Genomic DNA, 25044 nt, shown 5'->3' on the forward strand with positions numbered 1-25044 from the left:
TCTATGAATAAATGATCAGAATTCATTAAAAAGGAGAAAATATGTTCCTATATTGGGGTTTAAGGCTACTTGTCAGTTGTTCTGATATAAAAAAAGTAACTTTATATACTTCTAAAAAGATTAATCTCACTTTTCTATGATTTCTGTAAGTTTTTTCAACTTACTAGAAAATAATTCCTAAGCTGCTAAAAACTGTCCATCCAGACCTCTTTTGTTTAAAGCTGAGTTAGAAAAGTCTAGATTCATTTTAAATGTTTACAAAGGTCTTTTTTTTTAACATGTCACGAGACAAAACTGCTCAAAAACATTTTCTGACGAGCAGTACAATGACCACTTTGTGGTAAGGTTTCCAAACAAAATGCTGTAAGATTAAGCATTGTTTTATTTCAGCACTTATTACTGTATTTGGTCACACCTAATAAATAATTACATGTTAAAGTATATATTTCTATACTGTGCCATAAAGACAAACCTCTCTCCAGGTGAACAAAGTACTTTGTTGTTATCTTACATCCAGTCTGACCAAGCAGAGATCCATTCATGCTCTCAAACTCATGTTGCGATGAGACTGTTGTACCACAAGCAACATTAATAAATAGTTCAAATAGACAAGTTAATGAGAAAAAAGAGGTGGAGACATCACCTGCCATGGATGTTTACCAAACTGTGTCAGGTCAGTCTTCGTTCTCCCTACAGCTTGTCCTACTGAGGAGCTGTGATGAAACTGTTCAATATGTCAGTGGTTATTTACATGTTTCACATGAACCATTATAATGCTAGAGTATGTGTAGAAAAGGATAAGGTAGTCAAGGTTATTAATTTTAAATTGTCCTCTGACACTTCTTTAATTGAATAAGCTTTTCAAAGACAAGTTTTGCCAGTCCTACAAGATACAGTATTTAATTTAAGCAGTGTAGAAGGTGTTTAGGTGTTGCTGGTGGAGGAAGTTTTGACTACAAATTCAGTAAAAGCTCCATAGCAAGAAGGAATAAAGCATGTGTATTTGATGATGTGGTTGTGGTAAAAATATATTTAAAGTTAGTGTAACAGCTGTGGTTTCAGTGTTACAAATGGATATCCTTGTTCTAGTCTTGTGGTAACATGTTGAGGCTCAATGATTAACTGTCCATGGTGACTAATACCTGGACAGTAATAAGGCAGCATAACCTGATTATGTACCCTTCACAACTTGCATTAGTCTGCTCAATATATTTTATATTTATTTCTTGAATTGTGTAATTTTATTAAAAAACACCTAAATTATTTTTACATTCATTTATTTACATGTTTTCTCAATGAACTACCCTCATGTACAAATAAAATCTGTATTTGTTTCTGCTCTGATTTTAAGTATGGTAAATTATTTCTATAAATAGGTCTGCTGTGTCTGTTTTTGTACCTTCAATAAAGCTTTTCCCTCGATAAGAAGATGTGCACATTTACTCAATTCAACAAATTCAGGTTGTAGAAGCAGAAAACAAAGATTTAATCTTACATGAAGAAACACACAAGTCAACCTATGTTGTACATTTTCAAAGTAGAAGTTTGTACCCAACTGTACATTAATCTCAGCTTTCCCTGAAAGACAGCTATCATTGGCACAAGAGTGTATCATTGTCAAAACAACCAGCCTTGACATATGGGTTCAATCCTCTCAATAATAATATAACAAACAGCGTGAACATTTCATTCAAAACATTATTGGAGAAGAAACAAGTGGCTTTAGTCACACCATTCTGATGTTTCTCTTTGCCCATACAAAATGTTGCTTTTGTTCTAACTACCTCTGAACCACACTCATGAACTCGTTAATATCTTTAAATTAATAACAAACTTTTTACACACAAACAAAACAATGGAACACCAGAATTTACACAAATCAAATTCTGTACATATTTCATCATCCTGGAATCATAGCAGGTAGTAATGTGAGCATGTTAACACATTAAAAAAAGGTTCTGTCATTAGTATTTACAACAGTACAGAGGATGCAAAATGACTGTTAGTGATAGTTGAATAGCTGGCTAGCTGTACTGATTATACTCTTTAGCATGCTGGTAGAAATTATATGAACACCATAACTCTCACTTTGTAGGAGACAGGTTCATCCAATTTGTCCAAAGGATACAAAGGATAGTGAAGTGCTACAGTGTGCAGTTTGAAGAGCCTGCTCCAAAATGAGCGAGTCTTGAACAATCTTTCCATTTGTCAGGAAACCACGCAGCACATACTTCAAATGAGCAGATGCGGCACACAGTCCACGAAGCGTCATTCCCAGCCATCACTGGCTTCCCTGCTTTCCACCTGGAGTCACATATTAATCATCTCCTCTTTGAAAACCGACAAGAATCCGAGGGGAACACACTTCAGAAGGCCGGAGAATAAGCTCTGACATAACGACAGAGACAGATTTAGGATCAGGGACTCTGCTGAACAACCAGCAGCTTGATTTACAGAAAAAAAACATAGTTCCAGACTTCTCTGATACAGTGCAGGTGACAAAGTTTTCCTTTGATTTTCCTCTCCTGAGCTGGGATAGATCAGTTCTCTGGTCACTGAGCTATGAATTTTCAAACTATTATTAATTTACATTTTCTCTTGGTGCTTTAATTATTCACTAAGCTGGAACAGAAATAAGTGGTCCATCTTTAATACTGGGATAATGAAAATTAAACACCTTGATTCAATCCAGCTTTGTGGGATATGTGATACAGCAGTTTCCCCCAGGGGTCAGGGATAGGGGTGGCCAGGACTCAAACACCTGTATCGTGCTGGAAAAAACTCCTAGAACTCATCATCGGAGGTGATCAACATGATTTTGTCAGACTTGCGGGAGCTCTTGTTGCCTGTGGATCCTTTTCCATTGGAGCTCGGCTGGATCACTTCCTGTGTGGACTGCTGCGTGTACTGCTGGTAAGCTGGAGAGAAGTTGTGAATGGCATCCTGTACCATGTCTCCTGGGTTTATGGTCTCCTTCAGACCGCTGGAGATGCTCTGCAAGGGTGGGATGTTCTCTGTAAGAAGAACATAGGGAAGGAGACATGAGGAGATTAATGGCCTGAATATTGTTTATTGTTCAGTGTCCTGTCCATAAAACATACAGGAGAAGAAAACTCCAGTCTTGTTTTTTATTTATTTACAAACTGGTTATCTATTCAGCTGTAGTTCTGTCACCTCGGAAATTTGACAATCAATTTGTGAGCAAAGGTAATTATCTTGACCAAACATGTTGTTAACCTTTGCAAATGCAGCAGTTGTAATGATTTGAATTGCCATCAACTTTAATTAAAAGCCTATTATTTGCCAGTAATTTGCTTTTTTGGTTGTGTGAATACCGTTTGTAATGTGTTTTTGGGATGGATATTTTCTCTGTGACACAAGCGCCTTCTGCTGGGCAGAGTTGAGTGTTGCGCCCAATGTTGTCTTGATGTGTAAACCACCAATAAATGCATCAAATGACATTCTTCTTCTTGGTTAATGAGCTATTCCTTCATTTGGTGTGTTTGAAAGCACCTGTACATTCAATATGGAACACTTTAGTGATGATATGGATTTTCTGTGGAGTAACTGTCACCACCATTGACTGTACATAGGATGGACAACTTGCTTTCATTTCCGCCCAATGTGAGGTGTGAAGCCAAAAGACTGCCTTGATAGGTGCTGACACATGGTACTGTTAGAGCCAAGGCAGGTGCAGCAGTGACCTGGCTTGTTGAGCAGGGGAAGGACATCACACCCTTTCCTCTAACCAAAACAGGCATCAGACCATAGACTGTAAAAAAAAATGGATGTCTGATCGCTCGGCTGGAACTGAGGCTTCCACAAAAGCTGCTCCTCCTTGTGGCTGGCTGCAGTATAGGTCAAAAACTCTGTCTCCCTCATTCATTTGAATGGGGCTGCGATCAAAATTAAAAAAAATAAATACACATCGTACGAATGTTTCTCAAATCCGTATGTTGTGGTGATATGTAGTTATTATTTGACTGTTTTGTGTTCAAGGCCTTTTTTTGCTGAAAAGTTTCTTTTTCATTAGTTATTAGAGTTTAAAAAACGGGGTTTTACTACTGGATTCACTTTGATTGACAGCTGCTGTAAAGGGAAACTCCATAGGATCTTGTGGCGGTACGCTGTAGGGCGGAGCTCGTTACCGTGGCAACACAGAAATTGACGTTGCAACACAGAAATTCTCTACTGCGCAGATTCTGGCTGCAAAATGGCTGCGCATTCGAACTGGGTTTTTTGGCTTCAAAACCGTGCAACAGGAAAAGGCAGAGCAACGCTGTCCATTTTTTTTTACAGTCTATGCATCAGACTTACTGATGAAATGCTGGAGACAAGTTTGACTCGAGTTCTGTCGGTCAGAGGAGGTAGATTTTATGACCTATGCTGCAGCCAGTCAGTAGGGGGAGCTCTAAATATTTTGGCTTCACAATGAACACTTGTGGTGTCTGTTTTAATATACAGCCTATGGTCACCACGTTGTGCTTTACTTGCTAGATCATAGCTACCCCATTTATCTTTGTGCTGTAGCTCTGCTATCCCCACAGATTGCTAAATGAATGCTTTCTGTGTTCGAGCATCCAGTTTCTTTAGCTTATTACTACCACAAAGGTGTCTGTGAGAGCCCTGGTATGCTTCTGTTGTTATCAGAATAAGCAGCATGTTTGGAGCCAAAAGTGAGTGTTTATGTCTAGTCAGTCACACGTGGCAAGAGAGAGCGTACACAACCGCTTCCCAAATTACCTATAATCTTGTGCTTTCAAGATAGTTTTGTGTGCCAATGAGATAAAATGATCACCTTTGCCGGACTTAAGGGGCTCCGTAAAGAATAATGAAAAGATGTACAAGTATTTCTATACATCCTCGAAACAAGGGGATCAATCTGTGTATCTTAATATTGATATGGTGAAAATAATTTGAAAGACTTAATGTTAAAAGGAAATGATATGTCAGTTCAGACACTAATATAACTTCTTTTGAAATTCTGTTAGGCTCTGGCACCTTACTGCTCTGACAATTTCACACAACTTACCAATGATTAATTAACTTGATTCATTAACACCGTCAGTCATTCCATAATTGAAACAAAATCATATTTATGAAACAGTAATTCTGACAACCTCTATAATCCAGAACAAAAATATTTTGCACTGTTTTTCTAGATAAATGCCTCTGCGGTTTGTCAAATTAACTTTCTCTATTGATTCTTTACAGCACTTCCAAAAAACGAGCCAATTAGAGACAAAAGGTAGTTATATTTCACAAGTACATTAAAGGAAGCACTAAATAAGAATGATTCATTTCTTTCATCCTCGCATTTATCAGACGCTCCCTAAATGAACTGAACAGAGTTCAGTCACAGCCATCGCTCCACTGATGGTCCCTACACACCCAGCTGTGAGCCAGGTTGAATTTACTGCGGAACTAAAAGGGTCTCCCAGGCGAAAAAAAAAAGCAGGCAGACATCCACAGCCCTTCTGCTTAAGGGTCACTGCCAGTGTTGTCGGGGTTGGCTTATGGAGGTGGCAAAGAGAAGGGAAAGGTGGTCAGGGATGGGAGGGTGGAGGTGTTGGTGTAGGTGCAGAGCAGTTAGGCACAGTCTGCTGAGTTTCTTGTTACAGCCTGCCTGCCCGCTCCACAGGGCTGAGGCAGACGAATGGTAAGCCAGAGGTGCGGCAACCTCAGCAATCACACACATCAACACCTTAGGGTGGGAGCAGCAGTAGAGCTACAATGCTAATTCTCAAAACAGCATTCAAAGGAGAGGAGAGGAGGAATGACACAGGAAGCCAAAAAAAAGGACAAAAATAAACAAAGTTGTGTGTCAAATATACAGAAATCTATAATTCCCTCCTTCATGCGCTTCTATTAACATATTTATCAAAAATGATAGCCCTTATCATGTTCAAATAGAAATGCTACAGTGTTCATCATACCCTCTAGCACTTTTACAATCTAAGTAGCTCAAGAGGAGAGAGGGCTTCTACTGAGCAGGGGAAGAAATATTGCAAAATGATTGATGTTGCTGTTAAAGGCTTTCCCATGGCTTCCATTTGTCCCTTACTCGAAAGCAGCATTGATGTCTGAGGTGTGCTGCTCGCTTCATACTAGTTACTGTACCATGGCTTCAAAATCCTCTTTATCACCCTCTACATTGCTGGGTTGACAACTACCCTCTGAGTTATGAGTGGAAATGGCCCTCTTAAGGTAGATGAAAGCCCCTGCTGACTTCCAATTTTACTGACACACTGATCATGACAGCACTGCATTTAATTTAAGTGAAAATGTGTAAATATGGATTTATAAATTCAAATAGACTGACTGAATACTAGATCTAGCTCTTAAAGTGAGTCTGACTGGGCTAGATGGCAGCAAAAAGGCACAGAGGCAATGCAATTACTGTTACCGCTAACACTCCAGACTGTGTCAGTCCTTATTCTGCGGGGGAGAGGGGCAATTAGCCTCGGAACATGTCAACGTATTTCAAGGCGAGGGCGAGAGGTAATGATCAGCTTTTGTCCGCTCTTGTAGGGACCACAGCTCTCACCTGGCACGTCATTTTTTTTCTGCTGGTAGACGGTGCAGGTGAAGGCATATCTGAGGGCGATGGCAGCAAAGAACATTTCAATGCAGATAATAAAGTTCTGCCAGCCTGCCGCCACGGTGCCAGCCCCGACCTCGTGTCCATCAATGAAGAGTGCATTGGGTATGACGCCACAGCGCTCCAGGATGGCGAGGACCATTCCTACAAAGACAAGACATTCTCATTTGCAATTTACTCTTTCATAAATGGTACAAAAAAAAAAGTAAAAGAGTTAACTTACCTTGCCAGAAAGATAGGAAGATGACAGATTTGATTGTGAGGAATTTAAGCACAGGTTCATACGGCCTGAGGAGGTCACTTGTTGCATAGAAGAAGAGAAAGAGAGCGTAGAGCGCCATGCTGACTGAGAAGTTATAGATGATCGTGATATACAGGTATCCTCCATTTATGCTGCACAGAAACAAAAGGAAACATGATTAGATATTTGGTATATTAATAACAGGGACATTGTTCAACTATGGTCATCAAACAGTCCGAAGCACAACATTGATTACTTTTGGCTGAATTCAATTTAAAAACACATTTTTCAATCATGCTGCAAAAACAACAAGAAGTACAGACCTGTTGTCCTCTTAAATAAAATCTAATAAAGTCTGTGTATATTTGGCCGTCTTAATTCAAGTTGCATCCTTTAAACAGACAGATTTGTCTATATTTTATGGGAAGACTTCCTCTCTACCTTCTTTGCATTCCAGAGAGTGTCTCTGAGGACTCAGCTGTGACTACACTAATTACGCCCATGCAGTATAGAGGGCACGCTTGGCTGAAAGCGTATAAGTAAACAATCTGTGAATCATTACGGTCTTGCTACAGAGCTTAAAGAAAGACATGAAAAAAGGATAGTTAATTCTGCCTGCTAATTGTGCTGTTGAAGTATATAGAGAAATAAGCAGGTAGAATCTAATCAAGTCTATCTTTCAGCTCCACAGTAAGAGGATGATGATAGGCGGCTGATTGGAAACGTCTGTCTTGACTCCTCATTGAACTCTCTGCCTCTTCTGAATAGTTGAAAAACAAGTGTTGTCACAGCCGAGTCTTTAGAGAAAGATACTAAGCTGAGAGGAGGAGAAGAGCACCTGAATAAAAGTCTAAGAGAGTTTATGGGCTACAAATTTTATAGCTTTGATTTCAGCAAAAGACAGTTTTATTGAATTTATTAAACTCTCCATTTTCTGTGTGGACCCTTATTGGCTCTTCAGGAATGACTGAAAATACACTTAAGTTAAATTTGTCAGTCTGCAATTTATCCTCGACTTTGTATCTCTTGACTGCGTGTGTGAAATCAAACAATGCTTCTCCCATTACGGTAGTATGCTTCACCGAGTGCAACATACAAAGAGAATTAAGGATCCTCATTTCAAAGCACTACAAACACGTTTGGGAGCGCTTTATATATCCCAGTATAATTTCTTAGTTCATATTTTTAAAGAGCCCTGAGTCTTTGTGATAGCAACAACAAACAAGAAGTGAGATTATGGCTAAGATAGTGACACAACTGGGACAACATGCAGTGGAGTACCTGCACGCTATCCAGGAAAGTTTGAACCTGGCACTTACTGCTCGATATAAAACCTTTAAATTCTGAAACATTTCACCGTGCCAACTGTGGAGAGGTGATATAATTATCTCCATTTGCAAATTGCCTCCATGTGCACACAAACAGCAAACAAGTCTGCTGGCTGTGACATGGATATGTAAGATACATAGGGAGTGAAATGGGAAGAGAGGTGCTGCTTACTTAAAATCTCCATCGTGATATTTGCCAAAGGCCTGCAGGATGATGGTGATGACGGCCATGATAGGTTTGACAACGCAGAACTGGAGAGTTGCCTGGAGAACATATTAGAATTCAGAATGAGACACTCAAACCAGAAAGGACACCATGGAGGAGGTAGGACTATAACAGATGAAAAAGATGTCACAGTCTATTTGTCCATTTCATCAGGTGAAAAAGATCTGCTCACTGACAACAAGTGCCCATGTCTATTCTGCATTGTTTTTTCAAAATATATACACTCAGCTGCAGCAGCAAAGGTCTTGACCGGGGAGTTCTCACAATAAGTTATGTGTAGGAGTGTTTCTTAACTCTGCTCAGTTACTTCCTGGAGTCTTTATAGTTTTTGACAGAGGTGGACTGTGGTTTCCCTGTTCCCTGTCTTTGTGCAAAGCTATCTGGCTGCTTTTTGCAACCCAAAATATAAAACACAGATATGGAAACAGTGTTGATCATCTTATCTTACACCTGGCAAGAGGAGAAATAAACTTAAATCTCACATTACATTTCACTCACATCTACAGTGTGAAGCTGTAGCTTGTACACTAAGGTCAACAACATATCCTTTGTTGTGAAGCTGTCTTTCCTTCATTCATGAAAAGTTAGGTGAGCTGATGCTGAAGTGCTGTCAAGGAAAAGGACTGGCTGGTTCGACAAGGAGCAGCAAGATGTGGACCTGCATGGCATATAAAACTAGAAGACAGGTGTCCTCTGTGTTGTGTATTGAAGCCTGAACCAACCAATTTGACAGAGGCTGCTCCAAACTCCCATCACTGCTACGGCACTTGAAAGCAACAGACCAGGAGTGTTCAACTTGATTAGCTAGAGGGAGACGTTTGAAAATGGCCGGAGTCGGTGGTGGGCTTGACAAATGACATCAATGATCATTTCTGTAACTGATTTACTTTGAAGCTGTTTGTACTGACAGTCTTTGCTTCTCACACGCTGGTTCTAATGCCAGCCTGTCACTCTAAATATTCTCAAAGCAAATATGTTTGCATGATACTTCATGACAAGCTTGACATTCAAAACACAAAGTGCATTAATAATGCTGAGGGATTAAAAGTCAACTATGATTTCATCCTCAAATGATTTCAGTCATTCCATTCATACAACAGTACACCCACCAAGTTAAAGACATTAGAGTTAATCTGTGACATTAATTGAACATACTTCTCAGCTGCTTGACTAGCAGGCCGGTAGCAAACTGGTGCATCCAAGCATTCAATACATTTCATGAGCTATAGATATTATATCTAAGTAATTTGACTTTGCCCCCCTTTTTAGCAACATACCACCAACTTTCTAAAAACATTATATTCCACAGAAAATTCAGCCCTTTAAATGACCACCAGGATATTCTTTGTATGGAGTTCACTGCAATAATTCATTGTTTGCAATTATTGACAGAACTGATTTTTAAATTTCTCCCGAGTCCAATTAAAAGCAACACCTCCCTACTTTGTGTATTACGACACAGGCCCTCAATAGCTCATCCATATTGATAACAGTTTAATTGTGAAATCAATGCACCACCAAGCCATTGGTTTACTGTCATCTTTATGTTTTGACTAATTCCTCCCTGACTCTGGGCTGCTGTCCACTCATGCATCTTTGATTTCTAAAAAAGGTGATTTCAGTGAGTTTCTATTTTTAAACTTCTGCTGAGCTTCATGCTTTTATATATTGCTTTTGTGTACGTATATTCCTGCTGCTTTTTTTAACCAGAAGAAATTATTATAAAACACACATCAATGCATAAGGGCTACACTTGGGTAATCAGATTTATGAAGAGTCAAACCTTTGTGCTTTTGTAAAGTCAGCAACACATTTGTCTGCTGGTAATAACTTTTCTGTACTTGTGGATGTTGAAAATGGTTTTGGTTAGGTGTGGGCAGTATTACGTTAACATAGTAATGCACGGTATTTTAATATAGCAAAATAATCAGTTTTGATACCATTATTTTTTTAAATGTTGCAATAATTAAAAAAAAACACCTTATAAATACTGAAGTTAAAGTAAAAATCAATGTAGCTTATGGATGTGAACAAGCAGCATTCATTGATTGATTAATAACTTAATAGATGATGGTGTATACTATCAACAATCTAAAGAAATGTCAATAACAGCCACATGCACTTGCTCTTTCTTATTACTTATTAATTTGGATCTCTATTGGTTTGTGAAAGGTGGCTCCTGGGCTCCACAGGATTTAATTTTTTCCAGTTTTAAGAAAATAAGACCCTGGAGTGTCCTACAATATGATAAATTACTAAAAATTAAAGAAACTGTAAGCAGCTTATCCTCCAACCTTATCTACAAGAACCACCATTACTGTAGGCTGCTCTTCCATACCTGGGATTCATTTGTTAACCTCTCTTCTAACCACACTGTACACCCTGAAGCTCTCCCAAAATGTGCAATGAATTTTAATTCTTTAAACCACACAAAAAACAAAAAAAAGGCAGAGGCGTCCTTCATATTTGCCTTTGATGAGCTGCTGCAGATTATCCAACACAGTCCAGGTTGAGGCTTTTGCATCATTTTAGAAGCAACTACGTGGTGGGATCAATACATTCAGGTTCTTTAGTAATCCGGTCAGAATAAATTAATATGTATGACAGCACAAAATCAATTTGTGAGAGAACCTGCGACACAGCATCTAATCATTTCTCAACTGCTCGATTTATTGATTTCTGAACATTTCTGTTTAATGAATGTTAATAAGGATGACCTATTGTTAGAAGCAAGCAACAGTGTTGAGGTCTTACCCTGAGCAAACACTTTCACCATCCCCAGCAAACTTCATCTACACAAATGGGAGGTTGTGTGCATCACCTGCTGATGATCTTCAATGTCCTCTAATCTGAAACTAACTTTAACTGGGATAGTTCTCAGAGATACCACCAGAGGGAACAAGGTTTTTCTATGAAATCACTTCATGCAGGATTCCTCTGAAGGAGTTTAGAGTGTTTATTATATGCCTCTTATAAAAAATTGTTCATATCACCCTGTATTTTGTTTTGGGGACATAACTCTCAGTTTCAATTTCCAACAGTGTTTGACTGGTAGGTTACGTAGCACCCTGAGACGTGGGGAGGCAGCTTTGTACTGACAGCCCATATCATCTTTCAGTGTTTATTATCAAACCGCTTTCACCTAGCCTCAATTGCTTTGCTTCTTTTTTTTCAACCAGTGGATGTTATCCTCTGAGAAGCACGGGGGCAATTATATCCGCTGTCATTTCTCAGCAGTCTGAGATCTGAAGAGAATAGTAATTTAAGGTGAAGTGTTGTTTTCAAAAACAATTTGATGTATTCTTATTCTCACTGTTTGCAAATTTATTTCATTTGTCCCCAGAAGCATCTCCAGAGCAGAGATAAGTGGATGATTGAGGCTCACCTGTTTGCAGAATCTTAAAAAGCCGATGGAGTAGCTCATTCCTCCGAGACAGCAAGTACCATACATACAGCTTGACCTGTGAAGACAACAGGAAATAATGAGCCATTATGCCATGTCAACACTGAAATATCACACACTTAGCACCACATAAAAGAAGCTAGTCAATGTGTACACAGTACATGTAATGACTGACAAGCAGTGAAAAACGTGTATCATGTGTACATGTAATCCTTCAGCCAGACAATGTTTTTCCAGATTTTTGTTTATAATAGACTAATTGCTTCAATATTATTTCAGCCTGAAACACTTCCTTCTACCAGCGTTATCCACAGTAAGGATGTTGTGTGACTGTGTGGTTATTTACAGTTTACACTGTGAAGCTGATAACTCGTGGGTTCTCAGACTGTTTGTTAGACAGACAAGATATTTGAAAACATCCCTTTTGAACTTGATAAATTGTGACAAGTGTTTTATTATCACTTTCAAACTTTGTTTTCAGACTAATAAACTAAAAGTTTAATCATAAAAATAATGCTGATTGACAAATAACAAGAATTCTTAGTGGAGGCTCAAGTTGACATTACAACAAGTGTTGTTGGTTGTTTGTTGACTGACTTCTACGGGACATTTACAGGGTGGCACAAAGCTTGACTTTAGAGCATCAAAAGGTGTTAGTTTCATATTGTGAAAACTATGTTTAGAAAACAAAACTGTTCACATGCAGAAGCAAAAATGAAAGTTAGAGTTAAAAGCCGTCATAAACTGTTTTTGGACACTTACAAAAAAAGTGATGTAAAAGTTCAAGCAAAGCTGTCTACATGACTAAGTCCCATTCTGAAGTTGTTAAGAGTTATGCAAAAGGCTACAGAGAAGCAGATGATGTTTCTGAGAGACAAGATGCTTCCACTTTTTAAATGCAGTCAAGTCCTGATAACTAACTCTCCTCTAGGATCGAGCCCAGAAGCAGCAGAGAAGATAAATTCAGCTTCACCCTGAAGAACAGCTCAGATTCAGTCTGATGCATCTCTAAAGCACCTTCAGATTTATACATCTGAGTTGCAATTTAGAGCAATTAAAATGCATTAAATGCTTGTAACTATAAGACTGTACCAAGGGGTTGACATGAAGTGTTATTAAAAAGCGTGTCAATGATGTCTGATTGAAAAAAAAAAGTCTTCTTTTTCACCAATACTAGTACTTTACTGATGCCTTGAGCTCAAACACACCCTGGTCACTTGCAAATAAAAGCATGAATATTCAGTCAAATTCAATTTGAAAAACAAATTAAGATTTGCCTCGAGGTTTAAGTAGTCCATGCATGTGTCGCTGTCCGAGTTGGTTCACACAGAGCCTTTGTACATCAGAGGTTTATTATAACAACAGTTTGCATGTTATCTAGTTTGTTGATAAGAAAATTACGTCATTTTATCAAAAATCACTTACTACAACAGAAAGGCGTACATGCTTCCTATTGCTTCCATTTCAATGTTCAATTCAAATTTCTTCCTAAAATTTTACTATGGTCATTGTCATGATGTCCATACATAAACTGTGATCTAACCTGCTGCCATGGATACTTTAACTACATCAGTGTGAGTTATGCTGTTCTCTCAATCACAACTATGTCATTTCCTTACTTTACTTTAATTATGACTACTACTTTAAAGATAATGCTTTCTAGGAATCTTTTTTTTTGTGTGTGTAAAATGAGAGTTATTACAAGTTGAGACATAATATGTGGGATGTCTGGCATGAACAGCAGGCACAGCGGTGATTTTTTTTTTCTAACATAGAAGATATAGAATTTATGTCTCCATAAGTCTCCAACGGCTCGTTTTAAGCAATGTTATCATTCATCAGGGCTCAACATTAGTGTCTCCACTGTCTTAAGATTCTTACAAAGAGCTGCTGCCCTGTGGCTGACTCGGCCATAAAACATAGCGTATCAAAGTCCGGTCAGAGATAAAGGGGAACTTTCACAGATAAGCTACACGGTTGTTTATTGCTGCTCTTTCTGCTCTTTCACTGTATGGTCATTATCGATCTTAATGCTTGTTCAAGGGTGGCAAAATGGACACTGCAGCTTTTGAGATATTTAAGTTTGCAACAGATGACCAGAAGAGAGAGTGATGTATATGAAACATTTATGATGGATCTACTTAAGAAGTTTGTCTGCCATCAGTCTTCAGTAGATCAGTATGATATGGAGCGTTAGTTGTTCTAACATGATGTTTTTCAAGTTTCTGAGAAAGTATGTACATGATATCACAATATAATAACAGCAAGGGGTTAAAACTACAACTGTGTTCAAATGCAGACACAGTAAAACAAGGCATTACAATTTGAATGTACAGAACAAATGCTGAATGTGTATCAGCCTGTATTCACAAGATAAACAAATTAAAGCTTTACACGATTTGTTTTTTCAGAGCTGATGATGGAGGTAGCCATGAGTGAGACATATCTACTACTCCTCATCTTGATAGTTATACCAATCAGGGAACTGATCAATGAGACAACATTAGCCGGTTGGACGCATTCTATCTTCTATACAGCCCTGTGCATTTTAACATGCCTCTTAGTAGTAGATCATCATTACAATATGTAAGCGTGATGCTACCATGTCCTAACGAAAACATAAAGCATAACTTTATCAAATTGTTTAAATTGAAAATGTACATTTCATGTTACAGCTATATTTTTTCAGTTATTGCATTTTAATGACTCCAGTGATAACATGAAACAATTTCAAATTGTATCTAGATAAAGAGTACTTTGTTATTACAAGTAGTGTCTTGCAATATTGTTAAAATCACCTTGTTACTGTAATGCACTTATCCCTTTTTATTCCATAGTTGACAGTTTATATTATTTAAACAATGTGCATGTATAACACAGGTAATTAGGAGACTGACGGCACTCACTGTATGGTCTTCCCTCGAATCTCTGACATGATTGCACTCTCTCCTCCCAAATACTCAAAGGACAGGCTCAGGAAATTGTAAATGACAAATGCTGTAAGACAAAGAGTAGAGTGACATCCATGAACCATGCACCATACAATTTTCATTCAATGATTTTCATTGTCAAAACATATCTCATCACCTTTAAATGCATCTTCAATTTAAAAAAAAAAAGAAAAGGTCAAATTATATCTGAACCGAGAACACATACGATAAAAAATAATTAGACCCACATTTTGGAATAATAACTGTTGCAGTCCTTACATTAAGAAGCTTCCCAGGGTTCTGTGTCTTGGAAATCCCTTCCTAATCCTTTGTTGCTATTTAAGGGGGGATTAAATGAAGCTAATGCAGATGGTGTCCAGTCAAGAGAAGGTTCATTATGTTTTAGCCGTAGTCGCTGGTGGAATTCCGTTCTCCCTGCTTTCTGATGCACTACGCTATCAATCAGCCACAAAATTGGGCCGAAACTGGAAACTAATCTCCTGAATAATGTATTTCCTACTTTTCCGGTTCTCACATTGCTTGTAATTCAGTTTGCATCTGATTCACCTCTGCCATTAGTTAAATGCTTTGGCCTAAAAACTTCAACAAATAATTACAGTTACAATGTACAAAAGGCAAAAAATAAATATCTGTAGATCAGGGTTTATAATATATTTGATTTTTTTTTCCAAAAACAGTTAACTGAAGTCTTGTTTAGTTTTTTGTTGGAAAAGACACAAACCAGTTAACAAAAAGGGATCCTCCTAGAAATGTAACACCTTACATAATGAGGTCTACTAAGGTGACAACAAAGACTGGTGCGGAAAACTAGTTTGGTCAGTTACTTCTCTTTCATTTCCTGGCAGCCATCGAGAATGTGAATGCAGGGCAACAACCCTCATCAGGCAGATGATCTAAAGGTTAGGGCTGTGTTGTGCTTACCTTCGTAGCAGTCTCGAACCGAGTCAAAGTAGACATAGTACTGGTCGTTGCTGATGAAGAGCAGGCTGAGCCAGGAATCAAAGGCATAAACTGGCACGATAAACAGGATGCGGATAATGTAGCGTTGCTCATTGGGAACGGTGTAGGATCGAAGGTGGGAATAGATCTACAATACAAATACCAACAAAGCACATGGAAAACACAAGTAGTTAGGATAATGAACATTTCCTTCACTAGGTGAGCTGTGATTCATCTTTATGAGGACAGGTTTATCCATTATAGTGAAGAAAACTGAATTCCTGCAAATAATCATAACAATGAAAATAAACTAAATAAAATGCAACCCAAAGTTAAAATCCTGTCACATGTCAGATATATTTCCCACTGGGCCCTTCTATGAAAACATACCCTGCTTTCACTCAAATATTTAACAGAACAAAGTTGCAGAGTTTAATGTTTTGATATACGATGTCAATAAATTTGAGAATCGCTGCAGATTGATCCCTCTCAACTTCAGTGTTTTCATCTTTGGAGTAACACTGAAAATAGAGTTATACATGTTATAAATACACGGGTTGTAACTGTATGATAAAAAGGCGGTATGATTTGGGACCTTTGGTTTGTTAAGAATCAACAAGTGCAGACAAGTTTTCAGACAGCAACGACACCAGAGCAATATAAACCACATGGGTGTGATCAACATGAAATGGCAACCACCTGTAAGAAAACTGTTCTTTGCCTGGATGATAATACTTATAGATGCATTCTGTTTTATCTGGATAATGTAGGTAGAATATGCCCAAAGTGAAATGCAGCAGCAAAATGAATCTCAACACAGAAAGATTATTCTACCTCCTTTTTAATGACCTTCCAAATAACTTGAACTACTCAAGCCCTCTGAACCTTATGGCCCATATGGAGTTTTACCTTTAGACACAGCAGCAGATAATACGATCAGCTTTTTTTATTTTCACTGAGCTCATAGAAGGTGTTTGAAAGACACATTTATATGACTCAAAGGTCTATGTATGGCTTCTTAAAAACAACAGTGCCCATGACAAAAGAGCATATGTACAAAAAATAGATCTAACTCCTCCTTTTTGTGAGATTCAGTTTATGAACACAACAAAACTAACACCTATTGACACCCACGAGCCACACACATATAACAAATGTAATGTTTGAATCCCTGCACAGTTTGCACCTACTGTTAGGGCAAAGAGGGACAAGCCCCCTCCGTTACTATCTCAAACAAATACACCATGTTATGATCTGTAAGTCAGCAATTTCAACAGTGTAAGTAATGGACAGATAAATTGCCCCTATAAGCGCTCTCACAAAGTGCTGGCAGATGACTTCATGTTCACATATCCCACAACATGAAGCTTTTCAGTACACGGGCTTCACTGAGCCACATTTCTGATCTAACAGAGAATATTAATGAAAAAATATCAGTGAAGTGTTTTGTTGCATATTTAATTCATTCCCAAATAAATGAGTTATGTAACTACTTCAGCACAAGCTACAGCTGACTAATGTTAACTCATAAGAACTTCTTGATTGACTGAACAGCAAAGAGGCAGAAAATTAAACACTTTGACGTGATTGGTCATATAACATGGATTTGCTCCAATCTCTCATAATGAGTCGATTTCTGGCCTTTTCTGGCGGTGTCTTTTATGATAGGGAATAAAAGATTGGCAGGTTTTGGATTAGTGGATAAGTTAAACAAATGTGAAGACATCAGCTCTGACTGGATAATGGCAATGCATATTTTTTATTTATCCTTGATTTAATGTGATGATAATCTGAGGCTGAATCTGTGACCATTTTATAGTAAAGTGCAGCCTCAGTTGCAGTCGAAGTTGTTGTTCCAGTTGGGACAACTACCCAGCTATAGTGAACTTTTCTTTTGCAAATTACAATTAATGTTACACCTTGTTTGCTCTGTTAAACATACAATTAAATTGACAAGAAATGGACAAAACAAAGACATCCCCTGCTTTAAATTGCACTTGGTTACACTGATGCTCACATATTACTTGACAAATAACATTTTCTAGACACAATTCAGTGAGTCTCATCGTTTATAACATTTCTTAACATTTTAACATTTGCACTAAGAACCCTTCACTGGTAGAGGAGGCTAAGCAACGCGCAGAGTCTCTGTTTACCCGACACATTCAGCTTGATTTAATGACCGTTAGTGGTTGCACATTAAAGCCTGATTACTGTGAGGTTGGGGGGTATGGTGCATTTGCCCATCTCTCACATGTGAAGTGAAGTGAAGCAGACTGGAGAACATTTTCCATTTGCATGAAAGCCAAAAAAACATGTATCCTTCTTGACAGTGACAGTAATTAATAACTATATTCAAAATATGCTATGAGCCCAAAGTTCAGGCTGAGTTCTGCCCTAATAGTACAGCTTATAGCAGAGGCACCATAATACTAAAAACTCACATTGCCCCAAAAGATGCATGGTAGAAACAACATGTGGCAAATGTAATGCAGCCATACATTAAATGATACGTATATGCGGTCTCCTGCTCTTAAGTTGCAAAGGGACCAATAAACCCACCAACTCACACTCCAGCAATTACCAGTCCGAAAAGCACTAGCCACTTTACAGCACAGGGGATCTGAGGTCATTGTCTCTGTGTGTTAGTATTCAGCATGTGAGTTTAAGACTCTATAGCAATCCTCTGGAGCCCAGTCAGATGAAACACCACCAGCATTGCAACACTAGACCTGCAGAGCATTTTATTCTCCCTCTGTGACAGATGCTCGCCTGTTGCAAACCAGCTCCATTCTCCCTGTGGTATACTTGCTATTTATTTGTTCAATTAGAATGTCTTGCTGGCAAGTGGTTGGCCAAACAAGTGCTATATTAAAAAGATAGAAACCAATTTGCTGTATATTGAGTCACAAATCCCTTAACAATGATTGTGTTTGGCTCACAGGATGCAACATGTGGATGCTTGGTGAGGATATTAAAAAGCTTAGATAGCTGCCATAAGCATAACAGCTCTTTAGCAGGAACAGTAATGGCCATACGTGTGTTAACAGAAACATGATCCTGGTGCACCACCTCCAGCCTGAGGATGTTGGATGGATGCACTTTCAATTGACTAAATCTGGGTACTATTAAAACCACAGCAAACAAAAACAAGACGCTCATCCTTTATGACCCAGCAAATGTTATCTCAATACCGATTGATTTCCCTGCTGATAATACACTGCACCCTGCTGCATTCTCTACAAATGATCAAACCATAATGATAAGCTATCATCTGCGCACAGTGGGTAACTCACCCACACATGAGGAAACACTGATTTACAGCAGGAGTGAAATGGTTTCTGGGTAAAGGTGGGCTGTGCTGAGCGCCTGATTCTTGCAACCATCTTTTGCTCTCACACAGAGAGAGCTCGCTGTGAATTCATTGTCCTCTAATCAGCTAAAGGATTTCCGTCCATTTTAATCTGATAGTCACTATCAAAGGAGGCAAAAGAGTCCCACAATGCAGTGGGGCAGTGCAAGCACAGAGCTGAGAGAGTAATACCTACCTGGTAAGAAAGAAATATTTTATGACTAGATAAGACAAAGCATCTATGTGAGAAAGTGCATTCACTACAGCGTGCTGTAAGGTAATAATACTTTATGGAAAAGGGAGCTTGTTCCTGTCCTCTGGCAAGGGAGGTACAATCTGTCTGAACCAACTCTGATTACACATTTACATCAGCGAGTGTGCAGTGCTTTAAAGCTCGATTACTCACAAGAAGGCGGTGCAGCAGTGATTTAAGGCATGGCTATTTAGACATATTCTTGTGCGTGTGTCTTTTTTTTTGTTAACTCACCTGATGGCATGTTATAAGCAAGGCAGACCAGACAAATAACCCTGAGAGGGCCCGAGCAGTCATTGTGTTCAGAAATATGTAGTCCTCTATGATTGATCCATTGCCTGTCCGGATAATGGTCATATTTGAGATGTCTGACTTGTCTGGGAGGATTGGGGAATCCAGGTGAACAATAGAATTATTGTCGGCAGATTGATCCATGTCAACAAAAGAAGCATTCATCTGAAGACAGAGAGAAGACAACATAAAAAGTCAATGGAGTGCAGTGATATTAACACCAGGCCTCTTGTTGTGACTCTATTTCAGATTACTCATGTAGGACAAACAAAACCTGGATTTTATTATGTAACAACAAATACATATATTCGTTAAAAACACTACTGATCAGGTTAGAGACCAACCTTTCGACTGTATTCAAAATATCAGCAGCGCCTTGATAAGCACCTGCTTTACGTTAACAAACCGCTCACCTTGTCTCGTGGACGGGAGAAGCAGCGTCTGCCCGGGGAGGTGGAATATTCTGTCCACTTCCCAGGACTGTCTTATGAGATACAATATATTGATAACACTGGCCTTTTAGAGGAGTTAACCGAGCTCATTCACCGCCATTGACAAACGGCCCGTCGTCTCTGCCACAGACGGGCTCAACAGACTGGACTTCCTTGTTCGAGACAGGTACCAGATCGAGGTCGAAGTCCACGCAGACGGTCTGGGGAAAACTCAAACAAAACCTGGAGCTCCGAAAAGAAAACAAACAAAATGCGACAGCCAGCGGCGTGTACTACGACAAACCAGTCAAAAGCAAACTTTCAGAGTAAACAAAAGGGGATTTGTCTGTGTCCTTAAGCAGCGCGTCAGGGGAGTGGAAGAGATAAACAGGTTGAGCACAGGTGAACTGATCACGTGCTACCTGCTCTACATATGTCGTCATCACGTTGCCTTTATCTTGGAGGGATTAAGGTTAAAGCTTAAAGAACATTAGGATACTGCATTTCTGATAATCTTTCATTTAAATATTAAACCTCCTGTTATGTTCGATTTTCAGGACTGAGTCAATTTGACCCGGGGCATGTATAACTATACAAAAACTTAAGACTTACCTTTTTAATCTAGCTTTTAATTTGGACTAATTTATTTTAGCCCTGGACTGCATTATTATTATTTTATTTTTTTTATTATTATTTTTATCATTATTATCTAAACCATTGTTTTAAGTATTTATTTATCTTATTTATTTCTTGTGTTCATCAGATCTTGTTAACTCTACCTTATTTTTAACTTTTCTTTCCACTCTTACTTATTTTATTAATTTTACTGTGTTGATTTTCTTTTATTTTTTTAAGTATTTATTTATTTATTTTTAATCATGCCTTCTATAATTTTACCATTGCTGTTGTTTTCTGACTGTCTGTTACTCTGTGAAGCACTTTGGGCTACATGTTTTTATTTATGAAAGGTGCTATATAAATAAAGTTGAGTTGAGAAATCCAAAAAATATTAAAAAAAAAAAACTAAAAAAAAAAAAACTAAAAAAAAACACATTGTTGATATCTCATTATTAACTCCATTACTAATTATTTAAATCAATCTTTAGTGCAATGGTCTTCTTTACCTCTCACAAATCATGGTTCAATGAGGTTACTCGTTTTCATAAAAAAAACATGTTAAATTGTTTAATGTACATTGGAAAGACCTACAAATAAATACAATAGTTTTACATGACATAGATTTTTGTTTATTTTATTTTATTTTACATTTTGAATTTTTTTCTTTTTATGAAGAGAAGCCCAGATAGTTATTCCATATTTAACTAGTTCGGAAGGCATATATTGCCTAAATGGGCAGCAACCTCTGAATACCCCTAGCCTTTCATCCACTTTGACATTAGGGCCTAGGTCATAGAGTGGTAGAAGTTCCTCTACCCACAATCCCAAAGAAACAATTATTATTTGACACTTCTGACCCCTTTTAGCCTCTACTTTGACTGCCGGGTCGACCGAACAGTATATAAGTAATATAAACACTCAGGGGGGAAGTTTCATACCAAAAAATAAGTGAAACATTTTTTTTTCTTTTTGAACTTTGACGTGGGTCAATTTGACCCGCAACATAACAGGAGGGTTAATATTGAATTTTGTTTGTGTTAACTTGCAGTTATGGGTCACTACGATCCAATGTAATTAACCACCACTTCAAAAATTATGTGACACATTTGTTTCAACAGCAACAGACATTGATAACAACTTTGTTTATAAATGTTGCAACATATATGTGTATGCATATTATATTATACATCTGTACTTGGCTAGTTTAATGTTACAAGAACAAATAAGACATAAACCCCTTATATTGGTGTTATAAACAATGCAATTGTCTTCAGAGCAGAGGGGGCTGACATTACAGTGCAACTCTTGAAAACTGTTTTTTAGATTTCTTAAATATAATCATGCATGTTTGTGATGGTTGGTAGAAAAATGCATTGATTTTCAGTGTTTTAATGGAGTCACAATTACAAATGAACTACACATATGGCAGCATAACACTGCAATGAATAAAATTGATTTCAAAGCACATTAAACAGACTAAAGAATTTCATACTATGAATTTAACATTTGATATAAAGACCTTTTAAGGCTTGAAATATCAAACTTTTGTCAAACCTTTAATTAACGTGTAATTTTTGAGTTAATATTTAACAGATCAAACTCAGCAGTGACTCCTCTTTATGAGCAGAAAATAAATAAGCCATAAAGCTATACATTTTACTTTTTTCACTGATTCTTCATGCACTGGGTAATTGAAGGTAAAGAAAAAAAAAAAAAAAAAAGATCACTTTTGTCCACAGGGGGAGCCAGTATCTTTTTAATTAAGAATCCCTCAGAGTTGTCAACTGAAGTGAATGTTCGGAAGCAACATGTTCCTTTCATCATTTTATTCCCTGAACAAAAACTCGAACATTTTTTATTCCAAATTACAAAAATAGACAGTATGAAGTATAACAAATGACAAAACAACAAAATTAGAATACATATTTTTAACGATGATGGATTTGAAGTAATTGGCCATCATTTAACAAACTTTGACTCAACTTAATCCACAGTCTTAAGTTGTTGATATTTTCTTTTGAGAATTGTGATTTGCAGAAAATAATTCTTTACAACTAAAGAAACGACAAATGGTTTCCAACAGTTCTTGTCTCACCAATCATGACAAAAAAGCATATAAAATGTTAATGTCTCTGCAAAAGCATGCGTTTTTTTTAATCAACGGACTTTATGTAAGAGTAAAAAAGCACTATATATTACAACAGTTGTCTATTGTTTCCATCGTCCCATTTGAAAGTTCAAATATAAGCTGTCATTTCCATGATGCATGTGGGCCAATGTCCATAGTTGTGAAACATTTTCAGGAGCTGCTCGTTCTAAAACCAGATACAAATATGACTTTTGAGATGTTCAGGAAGTCTCCCTGATCGAGTTCTTAGGATTCATGTCCATTTTCTTGACTTCCTACCAGACTTGACAGCTTTTGATGACCTCTTTCATTTGTTTTATTGCATCCAGGGAGGAATCCTTCAGTGCCAGTCCCAGTAGGACGGGCCTGTTACCAGCTTCTTGTGACACAAAGGTTGCCAGGTTTTTGGCACAGACATGTGTCAGAGGCTAAAGATAGAAACAGAAATAAGGCCATAGTTTATTATATGCAGTACTTCCATTGAAAAACTCAAAGTTATGAAGTAAAATCTCCTCAAGATATTTTGAAGGAAGAACATGATGGTGAACTGGTTACATGAAAAAGTAAACCTGTAGCAACTTTCTCACACAAAACCTAATGTAAATGTGTTGCTAGTATTTTTTTATTCAGAGCGTAACAGCTGTGAGGTTTGCAGATTTCAGCTCCAAATCATGTTTTACAAGGTTTATTGAAATAAGAATCTTTTGCAGTTATCTGTTGCCATCAGTAATTTGGTAATTAGTAAACTTGCTTTCACTGTCATGCAGTATTATTCAATGGGTTGAGCTAAACACAAATCATATGCATAGTAAAAAGTTCTGCCAAATTACTACAAATATCAGAACTCAATCTTAGTCATTAATTCATTCTGTGTTAGTGAGTGAGTGAGTGTTTCAAAACTGGCTCCCTGACATGTAACCACAAGAAAGTGCAGGGAATCGTGTCTCAAATAATACAAAGGGTTACAAAATATACTATATGATTTGTTGACACTACCATAAAAAACAATCACAGCCCACGTTCAATTAATTGTGTTTCGCATTGTATCCAAATCCTAATTCACACGTTAATTCAGAGCTGATATTGGTTTCCTCACATTCAATTTAACAGTTCTGAACTCTATTCCAGCACACATCTCAGCTCTTCATCTCACAGCCAATCCTATCTGCCCTTTCACAGCATGAAATTAGTTACTCTTTGTTGCAACAAGTCTATCTAGTGTCCTGTGCACATGTCTACATCAAACTAATACATTATTTATCTGAATAATTTCATTCAGTGTACCTCATCCTTGCCAAGCAGTACTTTGGTGGAGAGTGTTGAGGTGCTGATATCATTAGATCTGGAGTCAGGTGTCACAGACACCAATGTCCCAATTTTGCCGTACTGAGTCAGAACTATGAATATGTAATTGCTGAACTCAGTACAGACAACCTGCGTAGAAATTCCATTGACTTCTTTCTCTGTCTGTCTCGATTTTAGGATGGGCTCAGGAGAAGACATCTTTGGTTCCTGGCAAGAAAAAAAGGCAATTGAATTTGCATTTTAAGAATATCTTAAGGGCTGCAACCAAAAGCAATTCATATATTTCTGCGTATTTTGTCACCAATCATCAGTTATATTATTTTTAACTTAGGGTCAATGCAAATCAACAAGTAGTGAAATTGTCCCATGCATTTCTCAAAACGCAGAAACTACAACACGTTCTGCAGAAACCAGCCTACCGTCTTTATGAACATTACAGCGGGGATGTGAAAGACAAGCACCGCTGAGAGAATGCTCTGCTACAGGAGAGTACAACACTGACTTGCAGAGGGGAATTAGCATCATGGCGAACACCACCGTTAGCTTCAGCTGTTCGCCACAGTTTACGTAACAATTACATTTTATTCAGCGTCTTTATGAAATAAAGGGTCCTCACCTTTTTCTCCGTCTGTTCAAAGTGTATACTTATTTGACGAACTGAAACACGACTCTTTGGACAACTTCAGTACCGCTCTGTCATTCTCACTCGGCCAACAACAAACGTGCTTCGTTTCCTTGTACGTCTACATGCTCTGCGTCATGACGTCACACAAACCAAAGCCTGACTTCCGGGTTAGTTTCTGGCTTGCATTCACAAAAATGAGACTGATTCAGATAATTTTATTAGAATGGAAAACGACGGCTACCATTAGTTTTGTGGTCTATAAATACAAACTATATTATCTGATGGAATTAAATTAAATGAAACGCGAGCAGTTAGGAAACAAAATCTTAAAACACTGCATGACTTCAGAACC

General features: G+C 37.8%; 1 protein-coding gene and 1 long non-coding RNA gene across 2 annotated transcripts; both read right to left on the minus strand.

Moving 5' to 3' along the window:
* Positions 1–1462: 1462 nt before the first annotated feature.
* On the minus strand, positions 1463–20446 carry tmem184a (transmembrane protein 184a). Its single transcript, XM_034711294.1, has 9 exons — positions 19999–20446; positions 19529–19750; positions 15672–15837; positions 14706–14796; positions 11782–11857; positions 8343–8434; positions 6825–6994; positions 6548–6745; positions 1463–3014 (listed from the first exon to the last, which is right to left on the minus strand). Exons 2-9 carry the CDS (start codon positions 19748–19750, stop codon positions 2785–2787), a joined length of 1245 nt encoding a protein of 414 aa, XP_034567185.1. The 5' UTR covers positions 19999–20446; the 3' UTR covers positions 1463–2784.
* Positions 20447–22445: 1999 nt separating this feature from the next.
* On the minus strand, positions 22446–24827 carry LOC117832946. The gene is made up of 3 exons (XR_004635290.1): positions 24684–24827; positions 24047–24274; positions 22446–23190 (listed from the first exon to the last, which is right to left on the minus strand). It is a non-coding gene; the product is annotated as an uncharacterized LOC117832946 (long non-coding RNA).
* Between the last annotated feature and the right edge of the window lie 217 nt (positions 24828–25044).

This window comes from Notolabrus celidotus, chromosome 20, assembly GCF_009762535.1.
Source record: "Notolabrus celidotus isolate fNotCel1 chromosome 20, fNotCel1.pri, whole genome shotgun sequence".
NCBI lineage: Eukaryota > Metazoa > Chordata > Actinopteri > Labriformes > Labridae > Notolabrus > Notolabrus celidotus.

Bases quoted from the DNA above. Each gene is read 5' to 3' on its own strand.
- tmem184a (XM_034711294.1), bottom strand. From the start codon at position 19,750: ATGAATGCTTCTTTTGTTGACATGGATCAATCTGCCGACAATAATTCT. The intron at 11,858-14,705 runs GTGAGTGCCGTC...TTGTCTTCACAG, and splicing joins ATTCGAGGGAAGACCATACA to GTCAAGCTGTATGTATGGTA. The intron at 6,995-8,342 runs GTAAGCAGCACC...GTTTCTGTGCAG, and splicing joins TATCACGATGGAGATTTTAA to CATAAATGGAGGATACCTGT.